The sequence below is a fragment of the Panthera onca genome, chromosome B4, assembly GCF_046562875.1.
Source record: "Panthera onca isolate mPanOnc1 chromosome B4, mPanOnc1 haplotype 2, whole genome shotgun sequence".
NCBI classification, from domain to species: Eukaryota; Metazoa; Chordata; class Mammalia; order Carnivora; family Felidae; genus Panthera; species Panthera onca.
In genome coordinates, this window is record NC_138345.1 from 26,960,288 (window position 1) to 26,981,167 (window position 20,880).

General features: G+C 37.5%; 1 protein-coding gene across 1 annotated transcript in view; it reads left to right on the top strand.

Moving 5' to 3' along the window:
- Nucleotides 1-20,880, top strand: part of MTPAP (mitochondrial poly(A) polymerase) — a 32,592-nt gene that overhangs the window by 6,280 nt on the left and 5,432 nt on the right. The window contains exons 2-6 of the mRNA XM_060659063.2: nucleotides 315-487; nucleotides 1,008-1,241; nucleotides 3,547-3,771; nucleotides 9,804-10,015; nucleotides 11,814-12,040. Coding sequence (XP_060515046.1) covers nucleotides 315-487; nucleotides 1,008-1,241; nucleotides 3,547-3,771; nucleotides 9,804-10,015; nucleotides 11,814-12,040 — 1,071 coding nt within the window. The remainder of the gene's footprint in view (nucleotides 1-314; nucleotides 488-1,007; nucleotides 1,242-3,546; nucleotides 3,772-9,803; nucleotides 10,016-11,813; nucleotides 12,041-20,880) is intronic.

The window sequence follows — 20,880 nt, forward strand, 5'->3', positions numbered from 1 at the left end:
AACGGGTGATTTTACGTTCCTGATTTGGCTTTTAAAACTTTGTGGATATTTCTCTTTTCAGTGCTCTGCATTGAATATAGTAAATCAAAACTGGGAAAGTGGACAGTATTAGTGATAATTACAGGAGAATGGTAAATGAAAATCGAAAGTAGTATAGCTTCATTCTTTTACAGGTGAAGAAGAAAGAAGATGAGATTTGGATAAAGTGGTTTTAGTCAGCTATAAAATCTGTATATACCTTATCAAAATATGCTTTACATTTTATATTTGTGTGTTTGTGTTTTTGTGTTGGAAATATTTTGTCTCATTCATAGGCTCTGAAGGCAGGACTCCCAAAAAGACATTCTCTGAGGTGCAGAAAGAAAGACGAGAACAGGCACAGCGAACCGTTTTGATACATTGTCCAAATAAAATCAGTGTAAAAAAGTTTCTAAAATATTTATCCCAACATGGACCTATTAATAATCATTTCTTCTATGAGAGCTTTGTAAGTATTTGAAAAACAGTCTGACATTCATGCTTTTGAAAGTTAAACGTTCCATTCATTATTTGCAGTATGGTAAAGTTAGATTCTCTTTTGATATCTTACCATTCCTCTTTAAATTTCTTTAATGATCTTTTTATAGGAGAATAAAAATCCTTATGGCATTATTACTATGGGATTATAAGTAATTTATAACTGACTGATTCCATTATTTGAATCCTTTAAGTAGTCTCTTATCTTATTGATAAAGTCCAAGGGGAGGGGATTTTTGTTTTGCCTTTTAATTTTCTCTTTCATCATTGTTTTCAGCTTCTGTTGACTCTTACCAGTTTATAGTGTTCCTTTTCTTAATCTGCTTGTAATGATTAAAACCAGTGCTTGTGTTAGAAGTGTATCATTTGTAAATTTAAAAAATCAATATTTTTTTAGTATTACAATAATTGTTTGGAAATTTGAGCAAAAATGCTATTTAAAATATATCAGTCTGAGATGTGTTCTGTTTTTTCTTACGTTTTTGGCATAGGGTCTTTATGCTGTTGTAGAATTTTGTCAAAAGGAAAGTGTAACTTCACTGCAGAATGGAACTCGTACTCCAAGTATGGGCACAGAGGCTGCAATTCCATTCAGATCACGTGTCTTCAATTTAAAGACGAAGAATCCGTCAAACCCGACTTCAGAACAGTCACGTGTACAATGTAGTATTCATGCACCTCCTTCTAGCAAGAAGCTTCTTGAGTTACTTTGTTGTGCAGAAAGTGTAAGTTTGTAGGTATACTTCTCCAATATCTAAAAATATGTGTGTGTGTGTGTTTGACATTATTTTCTTTATTATAGGTTCTTATAAAATATTCAGACTACAGAATATGTTGAGTGAAAAGTGAAAGCAGTCCTTCCCCACTCTCCTCCCCCACACTCTGCTTGTATGCCTGGCAAGTAACCACAGTCTTACAGAGTTTTCAGCCTTTGGACTATTCAGGTTTTCTTTCTTCAGTCAACATAATGGCATATAGTTGTACCCGGCATTTTTCTATAAATGTAAAAGTATCTTGGGGCACCTGGGTGGCTCGGTCAGTTGAGTTTCCAACTTCGGCTCAGGTCATGATCTCACAGTTATTGAGTTCGAGCCCATATTGGGCTCACTGTGTCAGCTTGTTGGATCTTCTGTCCACATGCCCCCCCTGCCCCTGTCCCACTTGTGCTCTCTCAAAAATAAGAAGTATCTCAAAAAAAAAAAAAAAACAAACCCAAAAAAACCTCATTTCTGACTTAATCTATTTTTGCTGCCCTAACATTGTTTATATTAGTTTTGGCTTTATCAGTTCATGTTTTTGATCAAAGTGCTATTTTTTGTTTTGATTTTCTAATTTTAAAAATTTTATTTCTAACCTTACACATTTTCTTTACTCTCTGTTACTTGTTTTTCTTGATTTAAACACATAGTTCAGTTATTTTCAATATTTTTTCCGAATATGGGCATTTAAAGCTATGATTTTTATTTTAAATACTCCAGGGGCGCCTGGGTGGCTCAGTCGGTTAAGCGTCCGACTTCAGCTCAGGTCACGATCTCACGGTCCGTGAGTTCGAGCCCTGTGTCGGGCTCTGGGCTGATGGCTCGGAGCCTGGAGCCTGCTTCGGATTCTGTGTCTCCCTCTCTCTCTGCCTCTCCCCCGTTCATGCTCTGTCTCTCTCTATCTCAAAAATAAAAAATAAAAACGTTAAAAAAAAAAAAATTAAAAAAAAAATACTCCAGTGCACAGTTTCAAAAGGTGATGTTTTTACCACCAGTTTTCTGGTGAAGATACAGGATTACTATTCTGAGGAGTTGAGGGATCTTGGGCCTTGGTTACCTGAAGCATTGCTTATTTCTTGTGTTTCCTGCCTTTAACATTGGTTCTTCTTCCTCCCCAACTTTGTTTAAATTTTTTTTTTTTTAACGTTTGTTTATTTTTGAGACAGAGGGAGACAGAGCATGAACGGGGGAGGGGCAGAGAGAGAGGGAGACACAGAATCGGAAGCAGGCTCCAGGCTCTGAGCCATTAGCCCAGAGCCCGACCCGGGGCTCGAACTCCCGGATCATGAGATCGTGACCTGAGCTGAAGTCGGACGCTCAACCGACTGAGCCACCCAGGCGCCCCCCCAACTTTGTTTAAAATGTCTAGCTTTGTGGTTGTTTTGACCTCTTTCTGGAGCATTTTAACTACTTTCATTTTCCTGAAACAATACTTTATACATATTGCATAAGAAATGTAGTGGTTTTGATTTTTGCCGATGTCATCATTCCTCAGTCCTTTTTTTTTTTGAAATTAATTTAACTATTTAACCCAATAAATCTAAAATATGCATTTCAGCATATAATCACTATACAGTTATTAATGAGATATTTTAGGTTTTTGTTTCAAAAAAATCATCAGATCTGGTGTGTATTTTGCACATACAGCACAACTCAGATCACACCAGCTACCTTGTCTCCATAATCCTCAAAGACATTGTGAGGGATATTTTCTCAGGGTGCGTAAGCTGTGGGCTTGAGTGTATTCTATTTAAATATTAAATACCCAGATTCCTTGAGTAGGTTAGAGACTTGGGCAGATGATCCCCACGTTATATGCAGACTGGTTGACTAACCATACTCCGGTTGACCATTAGCCGTAGAGACTTAGTAACCATTTGCCGAATAAATGGATCATGGTCTGGACTAGCAATTGACTCCTAAACTTGTTTCATCAGAATTACCTATACAACATACCAAAATTTTGCTTACTGGCCCCAACCACAGAGATGCTGACAATTTAGTTGTGGATTGAAGTACCAACATTTGTATTTTTATTTTCATTTACTAATTTTTTTTATTTTTCTATGGTTTTATACTTTATTATTATCATCATCACTCCTCAGTCCTTTTTAAAGGATATTTTTAAAACATCTGCTTTTAGGGGAAGGAAAAAAGTACATGTTTTTCAGCTCGGTCTCCAAAGCCATCGAATCTCTAGAAGTAAAATGCCAACTATCTTATGTGACCTGTACATTTTCTATATGTTGCTGCTTTTGTTTTGGCCAGCTAGATAGATGATCAGCTGAACACTCTGCTGAAGGAATTGCAGTTAACAGAGGAGAACACTAAGCTCCGATACCTCACCTGTTCTCTTATTGAAGATATAGCGGCTGCGTATTTCCTGGACTGTACTGTCAGACCCTTTGGCTCTTCGGTGAACAGTTTTGGGAAATTGGGATGTGACTTGGACATGTTTTTGGATCTGGATGAAATTGGAAAATTCAGCGCCAACAAGGTAATTGTATTGCTTTAGGTCACTAAAAGTAATCTTTGGACTTAATAAAATTATAACTTGATTTCTAAACTTTAATAAACATTGTGGGTAAAGAATATGGTCTATTTGATATTAACTCTTTGGAATTGTAAAGTCTTTCTTCGTATCAGTGTAACGTAGAATAATTTTTTGTGACTATTCTACACATAATAAAATGATTATTTTTTCCGTGGGTTCTGAAGTTTTTCCATTAGGCCAAGGTTATTCATTGTCTTACTCAAATGATCTGTATCTTAACTAATTTTTTTTAATCTGTGTGATCTAGTTATTGAAATATTTTGAAATCTCATGATGTTTGTTTGGTTTTGTTAATTTCTCCTAGGAATTCTTTTGATTTTTGTTTTGTTCAAAGGCTGTGTTAGCAACGTGTAGGTATATAGGTGTATGATTATTATATCTTCTGACTGGGTTCATTTATCATTAAATTATGTCTTTTATCTCTATACATGCTTTTTCCTTAAATTCTTTTTTGGTAAGATGACCACTTGTTACTTCCTTCACGTATCTTCTGTATCTTCATTTTCAGCCTTTATACATGCTCTTGTATTTTGAATATCTCTGATGAAAGCAGATCACTGAATTTTGTGCTTTTACTCTGATCTTGACTCTTTGAAGTCAATGTGTTTATTCATTATTACTGATAATTTTTGAGTTCATTTTTACTGTGTTATTTTTTATTTATGTTTTTCAGTGCTTTATCTTTGCTTTTCATTTCCTTTTCCTTCCTCCTATTGGAGTCCTGCTTTTTTTAAAAAAAATAAAGCTGAAGTACAGTTGACACAATGTTACATAAGTCTTAGGTGTACAGTACTTAAAAAGATCATATGTTATGCTGTCCTCACCACAAGTGTCTGTCCTGTCACATCTGTCACCATACAATGCTCTTGCAGTACCAGTGACTGTATTCTCTGTCCTCTACCTTTTATTCCTGTGGATTACTGCTTTATTCCTGCCTCATCCCACTTTCTCCTCTTCGAGTTTGGAAATTATATATTCCATTCAGTTCTTATTAACATGCATATGTAACAGGTAAAGTGAACCAGTGTCTCTGCCATTCTCCCACACAGTATAAGGGATGCTTTCATTTAGTTACAACTTGGAAAAGGCTTCTGTGTGTTTATAAAATGTAGGTTTTTATAAACCTCTGTCTTCTCTCACGTATTTCAAACTAGGAATCTTCTCTACGTGGATGTCCAGTTGACATTTGAACCTACCATTTTGAAAATAAAACTTTTTTCATTCTTTGTAGATACTCTTGGTGAGTTTTTATGAAAGTTCTTAGGTATGTTTCACATGTTAATTAGTGGCATTTTCGTTTTCCTGATATTTGCCATCTTCTTTGATTCTAAGTTATCTCTCGTATCCCCCCCTTTATGTACATCCTCAAAGCTATAGTGACACAGTTCCTTATAAACTCTCACTTAGATTAATGTCACAGTATGCTGTTTTCTACCTCTTATTTCTTGTGTCGTGTCTTGGTTTTCCATCTTCGGGCCGTACTGGAGTTATCCTAAAAGACTGATTGGATCTTCTCACAGACATAGAATGGGTCTTCTTGTTAGCATAGTATTGAAATGATCTGTCTCTTAATTAATTTTAGTAACGATTTCTCATTATATGTCTTTGTATACCCAGTGTTCCAATCACATCATTTAATTACCAAATTATAAGGCACTTTTAGAACATGAATACTGGCCAATCTGTCTCTTCAGTGGGGAGTGCTCTTTCCCACTATTCCCTGACTGCCGTTTCCTGGTAGTTTTCAAAGGCCAGTTCTTACTCTGCGTTCTTGACACCATCTTGATTTTTTTTCTTCTCAGAATTAATTACTCTTTTTTTTGTAGTATCTTGCTCATATTTCTGTTTGCAGATTCCTCCTATGTTATGTTTAGTTAGTGGCTGATATATTCCTCCCACTATATCATAAGCTAGGGCAGGGCAGCAACCATGTCTGTTCATTTTCTTATCCCACACAGTGCCTGGCATAACTCAATGTGTTCTGCTCAGTATATGGTTACTGAATTAAAGTAATACAAAACACATAAAAATGAAATGGATCATTCTTAGTAAGACTAACATGTGCTTGAAATTGTATTAAATTCCTGGCAGGGACACTTAAGTTGTGCTAGGTTATTTTTATTTTAAGTAAAAGACTTTGCTAAATAATCAAGGAGTGTAATAATATATTGTAATGGCTAAAGCCCAGGCTCTAGAGCCAAATTGCAGAAGAGTAATTCTATTTACTGGCTGTGTGATCCTCGATAAGTTATTTTGGTCTTCTCTGTGCCTAGATTTTTCTAGCTGTGAGATTGGGTTGGTGCTATAGCACCTGGCTCGTGGAGTGCCGGAGGGCTTCATCGAGCTAATACATGTGAAGCACGTAGGACGGTGCTCAGCGTGTAATAAGTGTTCCAATGTTGATCACCATCAGCAGCCATATTACTAGTTATTTCATTATTATGCAAGTAGGAAACACACAGTTTTTTCCGTTGGAGGCAGAGGTGAGCGTTGGAAACTTTTAGTTGGGTCTTAGATTTCTGAAATATAGAGGTATTCCAGAAAGATGTTTTCAAAGACAGTGCTCCAATCTCACTAAGCAATTTGATGTTTTTTGGTATGTAGGTTTAACTAATGAGATGTATTATACGCGTGTACCTTGAAATATGTGCGTGTTTAAGATTATAATAGCTTTGCTACTAGAAATATTAAGAATGAAATGTAATGAAAACCAAAAGCACTTTTAAATTCATCTACTTCATGAAAGAGTCTCTTGGACAGCTTTGTGCAATTGTGCACTCTCCTTCCTCTCCTCTTGGTTTGTGTCTCCTTTGGCACACCACCTTGCTTTATAATTCTGGGTGCTTATTTTATTCAGTCCGAGTTGAGGGAAGTTAGGAAGAGTGTGTTAGACTCTTGTATGTCTTTTAGCACTATGTAGAATATTTTGTGCATCACAGGCACTAGAAAGAGATGATTTGCTAATGAGTAAAGGAAAGTTATTTAGCAACTAAATTGTAAACTTTCATGTTTCTTAATGTGTGAACGACGCTCACAAGTGAAATGTGCTGCCTAAGTTATCACAAAGATCATTTTAGTACAAAATTAAAAAAAAATTTTTTTAATGTTTATTTATTTTTGAGAGAGAGACAGAGTGCGAGTAGGGGAGGGGAAGAGAGAGAGGGAGACACAGAATCCGAAGCACGCTCCAGGCTCTGCCCTGACACCCCCCAGAGCCCGAAGTGGGGCTCAAACTCGCAAACCACGAGATCGTAACCTGAGCCGAAGTCCGATGCTTAACCGACTGAGCCAGCCAGGCACCTCAGTACAAAATTTTAAGCTAAAATCTTGCTCTTTTTTCTAATAGGGTTTTTCTTTTTCTGATAGGGTTTCATGTATTACAGGATTTAGGTAACAGAAGTAAAAATTGGTGGCCAAGTCTTATCCTGTTCTCTAAATTATTGCTGTGGGCAAGGTGCTGACTTTGTGTTTTATTTTTATGAGATATTGGCATAATACCAGAGTAATTAGGACGAACATAAAATTTTTTTAAAAATTTATCTGAAACAAAGAGGTGGCAGAGGAATAGCAAAATTAGTAAGAAATGTTTATTGATTTGGCCGCCTGAGAAATTTCTCTTATTTTTATTTGTTTGTTAGAGGAGAGTAATTTGGGGGGGGTGGGTCTTATTTCTGCTCATTATAGATGTGCTTTTCATCATCTGCATCTTCCATAATTGCAGTGTTTTATTCTGTAATTGCAGTGTTTTATTTCTCTGTGGAGTGCATTTATCTAAGTAGAATTACCCCATGTGGTTATTGATCTCTTGCTTCTTATATCAGCCAGATTAGGCCAGGTTATGCTTTGGTGATAAATACCTCCCCAAACTCTGCACCTCGCTGTTAATCTCTTGCTAAGGCTGTGTGGCCAAAGCAGGTCAGCAGGGGCACTCTGCACGGGTCTCTCAAGCACCCAGGCTGAGCAGCTTTCACCGCCCGTGCCCGTGCTTCTAGCCCCGAAGCAGTGGAAAGGCACAGTGGAGAATGGACCACTAGCTTTTAAAGCTCTGCCTGGAAGTGACTTGTGAAGCCTCTGTATTTCATTGGCGACAGCAAGTCGCCACAAAGTGACTGTGCTTCACTTTAGAGGGGCAGGAGTGGGACGCCCTCCTAAATGTCAGAAAGGCGATGCAGAGTATTTGGTGAATACCTTTTGTAACTTCACATTCCTGCCTATAGTTCGCAGCTAGTTCTAGTTTCTAGACTGGAACTCAATTACTCATTACTCAAATCTATTTTTCTCTGGTGTCATTTTCACTTGTTGCCTCAGCGATTTTTTGTCTCATTTGTGGTGAAAATCTCATTATCTCTTTTCTTCTGAGTACTTCTAACCCTTCCTTGGCATCTGAGTCCAACATAGCTGATACTAGTCTGATACTAATCTCCCAATTCCCTTTTTTTTTTTTTTTCTTCTATCCTGAGATTATTTCACCTCAAATCTGTCTCTTTCTTCTGGTACTGCTTTATCCTGATAGAAGATGTTTCTTTTTCTTTACTTTTCTGTTGAGTAGCTCTGTGCTCTATTTGTTGGTTATTCTTGTTTGGGTTCCTTCCCATATAAATTGGTATGTGTTTGAATTTTAAAATCGAACAGACCAGGGAACCAGAAGTTATTAAGATCTTTTAACAAAAGGACTAAGCTAGATTTTTGAAATTTTGATGCTCTTAAAGGAAATCCATTTTTTTCTTCAATATAAAAGTTTCCTAGTTTAAAAAAAAGCTTGTCTCGATGACAGAAATAAATAGAGAAAATACAACATGTTTATTTCTGGGGATTGTTTGTATACATGTCACACCTGTGTATTTTTTAATGTCTTTTTTTCTGATTATAAAGTAATAGTTCCAGAAATGTATAATGTAAATATCTCTGATGGTCTCACCACTTGCAGAGGTAACTACTATGAATAATGTAATGAATTTTGTTCTGAATTTTTTTCCTCTGCAGGTAGAAATCCTTCTTTTTTATAACAAAACCCTTTATCTTTGCAGATTATAACCTGATTTTTTTTTCCAGTTAATAGTGTCTTGGCTGTTCAGTCTACTGCATCTTTTTCAGTATTCCACTGAATGAATGTACTGTAATTTGCTTAACTAGTCCTTTATTTGTTAAGACAATTAGGGTGCTGTCTTTTATTCCCCTCTTAATTGTCAACCGTATTAGTTAATATTCTTCGCTTATTCACAGATACCAGCTCAGACTAGCTTAAACCAAATTTTTAAAAAAGTAGAGGAAGTGTCATAGAACCCAAGGCAAGGAATGTGAATGAGTCTTAGGAAAGAACCAGAACTAGGAAGTGTAAATTATCAAGAGTACATGAGGTACTCAGTTTCTTTCCACATACTTGCTTTATTTTTCTTTCTTCCTTTCCCTTCCCCCTCTCTACACCCCCATTGATTTTTTTTTTTAAAACATTTATTCATTTTTGAGAGAGAGTGTGAGCGGGAGACACAGAATCACAGAGAGAGAGGGAGACACAGAATCTGAAGCAGGCTCCAGGCTCTGAGCTGTCAGCACAGAGCCCAACGTGGGTCTTGAACTCATGGACTGAGAGATCATGACCTGCGCCGAAGTTGGACACTTAACTGACTGAGCCACCCAGTCTCCCTTCTTCTTTTTTATTTTTATTTATTTTGAGAGATAGAGAATGCAAGCAGGGGAGGGGCAGAGAGAGAGAGGGAGAGAGAGAATCCTGAGCAAGCTCCACACAGTCAGTGCAGAGTCCGACATGGGGCTCGATCTCCCGAACCGTGAGATGATGATCTGAGTGGAAGTCAAGAGTCAGATGCTTCACCAACTGAGCCACCCCGGTGCCCCTTGAATGTGTGTTTTTTGTGTTTTGTTTTGTTGAAAATGACTTAGAGCTTTCTTCTAGAGAGTTTATTTAAGAAATTCCTTCTTATTAAAAGCTCCCATTTACAAATGTTTTTATTGTTCAGACCTCAGGAAATTTTCTGATGGAATTTCAAGTGAAAAATGTACCTTCAGAGAGAATGGCAACTCAGAAGATCCTGTCTGTGATAGGAGAATGCCTTGACCACTTTGGCCCTGGTTGTGTGGGTGTACAAAAAATCTTAAATGCCCGGTGTCCTCTCGTGAGGTTCTCACACCAGGCCTCTGGATTTCAATGTGATTTGACTACTAACAATAGGTACTATGTCTTTGTTTTGTCATCTTAAATGTGAATATCATAAGGTGTTAGCATAGTTTTTCTTGTACAGAAACAGTGGCTTTGGACTTTTACACCTGCTTTAATAATAACTTCAAAATTTTTTGAATACTTGGATTTAAAAATTGGAAATATTTTCTCTTAGATATATCTGTTGGCTTTTTGATATTCATAAATAAAATGTTAGGACGCTGTGTTTGAAGTGTTAACATACCTAACGTCATCTGAGGAGAACTGTTTCATTGTTCTTACCTTACATAGCGTGATACCATGAAAACACCTGTAACAGATCTTCTGTATGTAGTCATCTAAGTATACTTAGAAAATAAAGTAGCACATTGGGTTTGACCCTGAACCTCTGGGTATAGACAATTTAGGGTCCTAAACCCAGATGGTGTTTGCTTCGGACGGAAAGTGGGTCGGAGCAGCTTCAGTCTGTATAAGTGTTTTCCTTAGCATATTTTCATTTTATTATCCTAGCAGCCTGTTTCCTTAAAAAAATGGGGTGCGAGTGACAAGTTCTTTCCTACTCTGACTCCTTATCGTTTTTGTTCTTAGCAGGGAAAACTTCTCAATGCAGGAGTTGAAGTCAGAACTGTAGTGTTCTCACTGCATGCATTAGATTTCACTACATTATCTGTTAGATAATCTGTACTAACAATAGATTCAGAAAATCCATTCAAGAGCAGTTTTGCTTAAACTCCTGTTCACTAACAAGTCAGTGCTGGGTACTTCTGAATTTCTCTCAAGTAGCCCAAGGGAGTAAAAATAAGTATACATACTGCGTTTTCTATCATTATTATATTTTCTGTGTAGCATGTGTGATAGAACAAAATGGCATCTGTGTCTGTAGCAGTGTTATTTTTATTGTCTTGTTGGGACAGGTTTTTAAAAATTTGTTCTAAAATCTTTCAGGTTTTTATATTCCTTCATTGTTTCTTTATTTCGAATACCTGGCACTATTTGACATTTATTTGCAACTTAATTCAGATTCATTTACATAAAACATGTAATCACCTTGAATTTCTGATTTGCAATTTCTTCTGTTCTCTGTAAACTCAGAAAGGAAATGTTTTGATACTTCACAGTTTGAAGTTGATACCGTTAATGGTTTTGTGCCCTCTGTCGGTTCTTTGGGACATTACAAGACATGTTTTGATCAGTAGGAGCTTAACTTTAAAATATTTCTGATTAATAATTTTTTGCATTGTAACTTATGACTAGGAAGCTTTTTGAAAATTGGCTCTAAAGGTCGGTTTCTTTAAAAGACATTTTATCTTCGTAGGTTTTGGTTTTTATCAATGTTAGACGTCTGTAATTTTGCCTGAATTTTAAGACATTTATACTCTTGATAAAATTAGTACAGTGTTTTCCTTGCTTGCCAAGAACTAGATAACCAAAGTGTGAAAGGCAGGTGTAGAGCCTCACTTACTAATGTGTCTGTCTTTATCGATAGTTACTAAAGAGCACATCTTTAGCGTTTCTCTTAATTAAGTCATGTTTAGGAACTTTGATTTAAAAATTCTAAGTTTTACAACTACATCATGATTGTCAACATTTAAACAATATTTTAGTGGTAATGAATGTGTTTGATAATCAACCATTCACATTCAGTTTTATGTTGCAAATACATAATGCTTCTGATTACCTGATCATGGTGTTCTGAATACACTCAGAAATGGTAAGATATTTACATATGTCCCCAGGTATGTGTTTTATTCTAGTCTGGAGCAATAATTTGGTGGTTTGAAAATTCTTTTTTTTTTTTTTTCTTTTGAAGGATTGCCTTGAAAAGTTCTGAACTCCTTTATATATATGGTGCTCTTGATTCACGAGTGAGAGCCTTGGTGTTCAGTATTCGATGTTGGGCTCGAGCACACTCATTAACGAGCAGTATTCCTGGTTCTTGGATTACAAATTTCTCTCTTACAATGATGGTCATCTTTTTTCTCCAGAGGAGATCACCCCCTATTCTTCCAACACTAGACTCCCTGAAAACCTTAGCTGGTAAGACTAGAAGCAATCTATTTTCTCTTTCTGATGTTTTAAATAATATAATTACCATGTGTTATCAAAGACATGTGTGTTTGTTTATTAGTCATATAATTTGTCTTCTGTATTTTTAAAACATTGTGAATCTAAAATTTAAGTGCTTTTTATTTTTTTAATGCCCACCAGGGGTCATGAGAGCAGAGGATTTGCAAAGCTGAGGTCTTTAGAGTTCTGCCTTATTTGTGTCAGTTGGCAAGGTTGTTTACAATTATCATGAGACAGTTGGAGCTTCTCTCTTAGTTGACCAAGCCTGGAATGACCTTGGGAAAAAAAAAAAAAAACCTATGCCAGATACAGCTTCTGAGTGGATCATAGTTCCAGGATGGCTTTCCAAATCTGAACTTCCAGATTTATTTATTTCTTTCTTTATTTATATATTAAATATATATATGTATATAATTATATTTATATTTTATATATATAATATACATAATATATATATATTTTTGAGAGAGAGAGACAGAGCATGAGCAGGGGAGGGGCAGAGAGAGAGGGAGACACAGAATCTGAAGCAGGCTCCAGGCTCTGAGCCATCGGCACAGAGCCCGACGCAGGGCTGGAACTCACAAACTGTGAAAACATGACCCGAGCCGAAGTTGGATGCCTAAGTGACTGAGCCACCCAGGTGCCCCCAGATTTATTTTTAAAGAAGCTAAAAACTGTTCCATGATGTTTTAAAGATCCTAAATGTGGTTTTTAGTTAAAAGTTTACAAGCATTCTTAGGTGGATTATTTTAAAATTATTATGTTATTTATGTCACAAATTATTTGACATTTTGGTAGACTGCCAGAAGAGATACTAAAGTATTAGAGTTCTAAATTCTAAACGGAAGGTTGGGCGCCTGGGTGGCTCAGTCGGTTAAGTGTCCTACATCAGCTCAGGTCATGATCTTGCTGTTTGTGAGTTCGAGCCCCACTTCGGGCTCTGTGCTGACAGCTTGGAGCCTGGAGCTTACTTCTGATACTGTGTCTCCCCCTCTCTCTGCCTCTCTCATGCTCATGCTCTGTCTCTCTGTCTCTCAATAATAAATTAACGTTAAAAAAAATTAAAAATTCTAAAAGGAAGGTAAACAAGGGATACACTGAAAATGTATAGATGCTCTATCTTCTGCCCGTCCTGTGTATTGCTGCAGGATAATACTTCTAAAGTATATCCCTGAATCTTCCGTGTTTAAAATAACCTTAAAAGAGATTTTATTCCCTATGGAGTAAACCTCAGTTTACTCAGCTTCGTATTTGAGATCTCCACTTATGGAGCCGTCCCTAATTTCCCAGCCCCTTCTCTCATTCCTCCTCTTCATGTGCTCCCACATTCCACTCGCTATGGGGATGACTCCTTGTATTCTGTCTTAGCACTTTGGTTCATGCTGTTTGTTTTTCTGCCTGGATTGTGACTTCTCTAAATTCTCTCATCTATGCCACTTTCTCTTATCCAAATTAGAAGTAATTCCTTCCTGTGAATGCTGTTAAGTACTGCATGGCTTAAAGTTGAGCTTTAAAAAAGCTCAGTATGATGGGTTAATGGAAACTGGGAAGTTTTCAGAAGGTAGGGTAATAGTCACATATTTCACTGTTGAGGTTGAAATAAATGGGCAGCATCCATGGCTGTGCTCATCTCATTGTTTGGTGTCATTCATTCACTAAATATTTATTGGTGACTTATTCTACATCAGGTGTTATTTTTTGGTGCAGTGACGATATGGACGTTGTTCTAAGGTAACTCAGTCTGGTAGACTTAAGACATACGTACATACACGCATTAAATATTAAATGTGGGGAGATCCTCACCAGTAAACAACCTGTAAATAGTGCTTCCTCTTTAACCTTTGCTGTGTGCATTGATGCTTAAAACTGCCCTCATAGAGACCATTTTGGGGAAAAAAATGGAACTTTTGGAGTTCAGCAGCTAAGGAAAGAGTAGGATCTGTAGAAAGTAGGAAGAACTAAGGCAAGTTTATGCTGGGAGCAAACTATCCCTCACATCTTGATGGCTCTAGTCCAGTCTTACTCGTACTGCTACTCTTCCCAGAGTTGGGCCCTTGACATTCCCTTCCTGGGAACATTTTACTGCCTTTTCTCCTCAGCCCCATTTGTTTCCCACCAATGTAGTTGTAACTAGCAGAGTGATATTCACAAATTCATCTCTGATTGTATTCTCTCTTGAACTCCTTCAGTAACTTTCTAGTAACTTTTTAAAAACTTTCTGCTAATTATTTTAGAAAAAGAATATGATCTATGGACACATTTACAGTATGTTGAGTTTTTATTTCAAATCTATTTTTTAAAACAATTTAAATTTATTCACATCTAATGGCATCAAAACAGACAAAACTGATTTTGGAATTGTTTAATTTTCTGTTTTAAAATACCACATTGGTGGTTTAAAATTTTTCTGTGTTAGCTTTTAAACACTAAGTTTGAATTTGTTGTTGCAGTTACTACTCTGAAATTGCCAATAAATGAAATGAATTGTCAATAAATGAAAAAGCAAATTTGACAGAATTATTGCTACCCTTTTATCTTTGGTTTTGAAGTTCTAACGATACCTTGAATTTGCTATCAAAGAATTTTTCATAAGTGGATGTATATTAAGGATGTGGTGAAGAGTATTTTAAGAAGAAGTTATCAAAGTTTCTTCTTCTGTTCATTTAAGTATTTTTCAAATTCCGTGTTTTTTTACCCTTCCTGATTTTAACCAGTGGTTCCACATTGATATGTATTCACCAGTCTCTGGCCAAGAATGAAAACAGTGTTAGACCATGAAATAATCAAAATCGTCTTGGGTATTCTATGATTGATTGGCTGAGTGAGTTAAGTCTTGTGTACAGTCATTTTGTTTCTTCTGAGTCGTGCCTCTCACTTGATATCCAGATAGAGGCTCTCAATTCGTATTTCTTAAAAAAGAAAAAATACGTTTGCTTGCCTGTTTATTAATTAAAGGCGCATAAATTTGTGGAACACCTATGAGCACTTCTAGGACTTGATAAACCACTGTTTGGAGCTTAGAATAAGTCCAAACGTTGTAGAGTTGTATTTAGGGGTCTCTTTGATCGTCCTTTTCCTCCTCTCGTCTCACGTTCACTTCTTTGTGCAAATCGGGAGCGGCAGCACTCTAAACTCCTTGCTGATCCTCAGATGTTTGGGTCTCTTTTACATCTCTGTCTTTGCCTGAAATCGCTACCTCCTCAGTTTATGTGGAGAACCTCCTCAAGATTAGGCCAGCGAGAAAGAAGACAAACCGAGTCCCAGATCTCTCGTGTTAGGTCACCCCTGTCTGGCTCCCTCCCGCCTTCCTCGCAGGAGGTGGTGCTCGGGTGGCCTCCAAGTCCTTGGTGTACACCTGCTCGTTGACAGCTGTAACGTAGCCGATTTATCTACCCAAGGTGGCCAGGCCTTTCTAGGGCACGCAGTCTCTGATTCATTTCTGCATCTTCTGTTCCTGGCATAGGATTGGGTCCATAGTGGAAGTTCAGTAAATAGATTTCAGATGCTGGGTGAACATTATAAAATTGAAAACTTTTTGTACTGAGCATGATGGCAACTTCCATGTTTTGGTTATTCTTGAATTTCTGTTTCTCTGTGTTTTTGTATAATCTCCACTTCTCCTCATCCCCCCCATGTCTCTTATCGTGCATTCTCTCCTTTTTTGGTTTTACTGTCTTTATTTCTGTGCTTAGTGCTTCGTGTGGCATTTTGCTTTTATAAACAGTTGTTTGATTACAGTTTTTTTGTTTAGGACTTCTTTCCTGTGATGAATTAAAGGTTTGAGGAAGAAATGACTGGGTACAGTATTGTTGGCAGTGTTGATGCAGAAACCCCCGAATGGAAGAAAGTTTTCATTGGTAGCTCTGTGACTGACTGTGTAACAATTTCTTGAGTGCTAACTCTGTGCCAGGCATTTAGCTAAAAAATCTTACACACCATCTCATTCAGTCCTCCCAACAAGTCTTATGAGGCAGAATTATATTTTCATTTTATAGGTGAAGAGACTGAGGCTTTGAGAGGTTTTCTAAATTTCTTAAGGTAACTGAAATATAATACTTACAGAAGTATGTACGCGCGCACACACACACACACACACACCAGTTTTGACCAACTGAATACACCCAAGTGAACATCACTCAGACTGAATAAATACTGCAGAAGTACTGTTGTGTTCCCTCCAAGTCCCTACACATCCCCACACCCCTTCCCAACAGCATGGACTTGCTTTTACCTGTTTATGTCTCTTAGCTAAAGGGCATCATGTCGTGTGTATTGCTTTGTGTCTGGTTTCTTCCCGCTCAGCATTGTGTTGAGGAGATTCGTTCCTACTGTTGGTATATTTGTGGACCATTCATGCTCATTGCTGTACAGTATTCTTTTACGTGAAGATACCAAAAGATATTTTTAATTCTATTTTTGATGGGTATTTGAATAATTTGTAGTTTGGGACTATTACAAGTAATTGCTCATATCATTCTAGCACATATCTTTTGGTGAGCATAGGTACTCCTGTCTTTCAAGTATAAACTAGGAATAGAATTTCTGAGTCTTAGGATTTGGGTATATTCAGCTTTAATAGACACTGCCAAACAGTTCTCCAGAGTGTAAACTCCCACAGCCGTTATGTACAGGTTCGAATTGCTCTCTGTCTTTGCCAACACGTGATACTATCTTGTTTTATGGTAGCTATTCCAAATGCACGTGTAGTGGCATCATGGTGTGTTTTGATTTTCTTTTCCCTAATGACATTGACCCCCTTTTCATACACATATATGTATCTGTCAGCTATTTGGGTATCTCTTGTGATGTTTCTTTCAGTCTTTTGCCTGTTTTTCTCTTGCACTTTCTCTCTTTTTATTTATTTAAAAACATTTTTTTAAGTGTTTATTTTGAGAGAGAGAGAGAGAGAGAGAGCGAGCACGAGTAGGGCGAGGGGCAGAGAAAGAGGAGAGAGAGAATCCCAAGCAGGTTCCATGCCGTCAGCACAGAGCCCGATTCAGGGCTCATCAGTCCCAGGAACCCTGAGATTACGATCTGAGCTGAAATCAAGAGTAGGATGCTTAGCTGACGTAGCCACTGAGGCACCCCTATCTGTCCTTTTTATTTATTTAAAACATTTTTTTTAATATTTATTTATTTTTGAGAGACAGAGACAGAGTGTGAGTGGGGGAGGGGTAGAGAGAGAGGGAGACGCAGAATCCGAAGCAGGCTCCAGGCTCTGAGCTGTCAGCACAGAGCCCAACACGGGGCACTTGGACTCAACGAACTGCAAGATTATGACCTGAGCCATCCAGGCGTCCCACCTATCTGTCCTTTTTAAGGGATTCATTTGCAGGAATCCTTTATATGTTCTGCATACGAGTCCTTTGTCACATGTTATGGATACATGTGTATGTCTTTATGTGTCAAATAAATACATAACTGTGGTTCTCTTTTCACTGTCTTAATGATTGATGTTTGGTGAAAAGAACTATGATTTTTTTTTTTTTAATGTTTATTTATTTTTGAGAGAGCGAGAGAGCATGAGCAGAGAAGGGGCAAAGAGAGAAGGAGACACAGAATGTGAAGCAGGCTCCAGGCTCAAAGCTGTCAGCACAGAGTCCGACACAGGGCTCGAACTCACAAACTGTGAGATCATGACCTGATCCGAAGTCGGATGCCCAGCCGACTGAACCACCCAGGAGTCCCAAAAGGACTATGATTTTTAAAGTTCAGTTTTATCAAAGTTACAGATACACATAGTTAAATAGTTAAAGAGTAAAAGATTCTACAAATTTCATAACAATAACTTCCACTCTGAGCCTCTGCCTTCGAGTCATTTTGCCCTTTGTGGGCACCACTTTTAACTCTTAGATGATCTGTTTGCTGTTTTAAACCATATTCTCAAAATAAAATGCTTTAATTTCTTTATTTAGTTGGGGAGTATAATTGACCTATACAACATTATATTGGTTTTAGGTATACAGTGTGATGATTCAATATTTGTATATATTGCAAAACGATGACCATGTTTCTTGAGTTTTAGTTTTAAGCATCATACATGACTTCCCTTTATGAAAAAAGAGGAATTGTCTTCTTTCCCCCTGTAGCCCTCACCATACACACGTCTCTTCCACCCCTCATATTCTGAATATGGCTGTAGCATAATTTTACTATGCACTTTTTTTTTAATGCTTATTTATTTTTTTTGAGAGAAAGAATTTGAGTAAGGGACAGGCAGAGAGAGAGAGAGAAAGAGAATCCCAAGCAGGCTCCATGCTGTCAGCACAGAGCCCAAAGCAGGGCTTAATCTCACACTGCAAGATCATGACCTGAACTGAAATCAAGAGTTGGATGCTTAACTAACTGAACCACCCAGGCCCCCCTGCTTTGCATTCTATATATTATGACTATTAAATGCTATTCCTGTTTAATCCATGGAGTAAACTAAAATTAATTTCCTTTCCTACCCAACTTTTTCTGTTGTTTGGGGTTTATAGTTTGTTTGCTTAGTTTTTTATGTGCTTAACATTACTTGAATCTCCAACTTGCTACCGGCTGTCTAAATCTTTTCTCAGAATAGTCAGAATCATCAATTATTCTGTGAATTAAGTCTTTCTTATGTAGCCTCTTTTGTTTCTAAGTAGCTTTTTTCATTTTATTTCATTTTTTAAGTCTCGTGTCCTCTTAGAGGCCTTCTTCAGGTGTCTGATAATCTTTGATTTTCTGCTCATGTTTGAGTTGGAAACTAAAAAGTTAATTTGATTCTCTGAGCTTAGGTGGGGCTTGTTGACTCTGAGCTTCATTGTAGGGTAGTGTAGCTGGACTATTGCATTGGTGGTCACTTTTTATGTCACTTTCCCCAGGTCATTCCTCTTGAGCTATTCAGATTCCCCAGAAATGACTTAAACAAAATTTTTTTTTTTTGCTTTGTTTTTGTTTTGGTCTGGAACAGAAGACCCAGTTACTAGCATGCTGTAACTTTGATATTTACTGTGCTTTTCTTCTTGCTTTTAGAACAATTTTCCCAACCACAGCCATGTCTTGTAGCTCCGTGTGTAGATACCCTCTCTTTTACCCTCTCCAAGTACTCCAAAGTACTCTAAAGGTTTTCTGTCAGGGAAGAAGAGATCTGGGGGAGTCTAACTGCTTCTTTAACCAGGAAGCTTTCAGTCATGGTGCTTCCAGTTAGACCTGGTGTTTCTATTTCCTGAGTTGTTGGGAGAGAGCTCTGCCTTGTAGATCTGGGTTTTTCTTTGCTTTTTTTTTTTTTTTTTTTTTAAGTTTATTTATTTTCAGACAGAGAGAGTGGGGAAGGGACAGAGAGAGAGAGAGAGAGAGAGAGAGAGAGAGAGAGAATCCTAAGCAGGCTGTGCACTGTCAGCACAGAGCCTGACAGGAGGCTTGATCCCACAAACCATGAGATCATGACCTGAACTGAAATCAGGAGTCAGACGCTTAACAGACTGAGCCACCCAAGGTGTCCCTTTTTTTGGCTTTCTTTACTACTAGTTTAGGATTTAGTCTTTTCAGAGTTCCTAAGTCTTTGCTACTTGTCCATCTGTTCTTCCACTGAAAAATTTTTGGTTCTTATTTCTTCTGTTCTCTGCCTTCAAGATTTTATGTCATTTTACTGTCAGTTCATAGGTGTTTTGGGAGGGGGTGAAGATAGATGCTTGTGTTCGTTTCATCATGTTCACCCCATAGCATGTGCTCATAACTGGCATATAGGCTCCCTCCGAGGGAGGCTGAGTGTCACTGGAGCATATGGCATGGTGGGAGGAGCAGGTAGAACTTCACCTGTCTGTTGATTAGCATAAGTGATTAATAGGGAACAGTCTATATTATAGATGTACGTATGTGAAGAATAGTGTCTAAGTATGAGTCGCATTCTGGAGTTGAGTGAGCTACAAGACAATCAGTAAAGCTACTTTGAAACACGGATATAACCATAACACTTACACTCTTCTCAAGGTTACATCCAGGTACTTGAGAGGCAGTTGCTTGGATGTGCATTCTCAAAAAGGGTTCTGGGTGGGTGGGTTAGAAGGAAGCAAACTGCCAGTGTGTCTAATGTCTAAGTGTATAGGACTCCCTGCCCCGTATTCAGCAGCCTGCGTTAATTAGTACAGCAGGGATCACCTTTTTGCTTATCCCATTTAATTACTACTGACCTCTGGAAGGTTTGGACCTGTTAATAGTTATAATAGAAGCTGAATATAGTTATGCGATTTTTAGGTATTCAAGTTTTGCTCCAGCTCCTCGTAAAAAACCAGGACATCATAAAAGATTTGTTATCAAAGAAAAAAAATAGTAAGCCTTCATATGAACTTTATGCCTGTTATGTCCCTAATATTCGTGCCTCTCAACTTCAGGTTACTTATTAGAAATGCATGTAGCTGGCACAATGTAGATTTTGCTCATTTGACCAGAAAGATTAACATAAACAATCACACAGCCCGTAGACAGGATTATCTGTACTGCAGCCCCTGGGTAAGTGCCAGTAGTGATCTCTGTGACTAATTATGAGTTACTATAGTGTGGATATTAGTACCCTAAAAAAATGTGGGTAAGTTTATCGATCTGGCTGTGGCTGCGAGAACATTATTCAGTGAATTTCATTCGTCATGTGTACTCTGCTGAAAGGGTAATTGACGTACCAATCGGTGAGGCTCTAAGGTTTCCCAAGGAAGCCAGAAAATCAAATTTAGTAAATGCATAACCTTACTTTTTCATAGTTTTTAAGTTCACTTAAGGTGAAGTTGAAGGAATGTGTCATCAAGCTCCTAATATGAGTTAAGTTGCTTATTACATGGCTATTTTCCTTACAA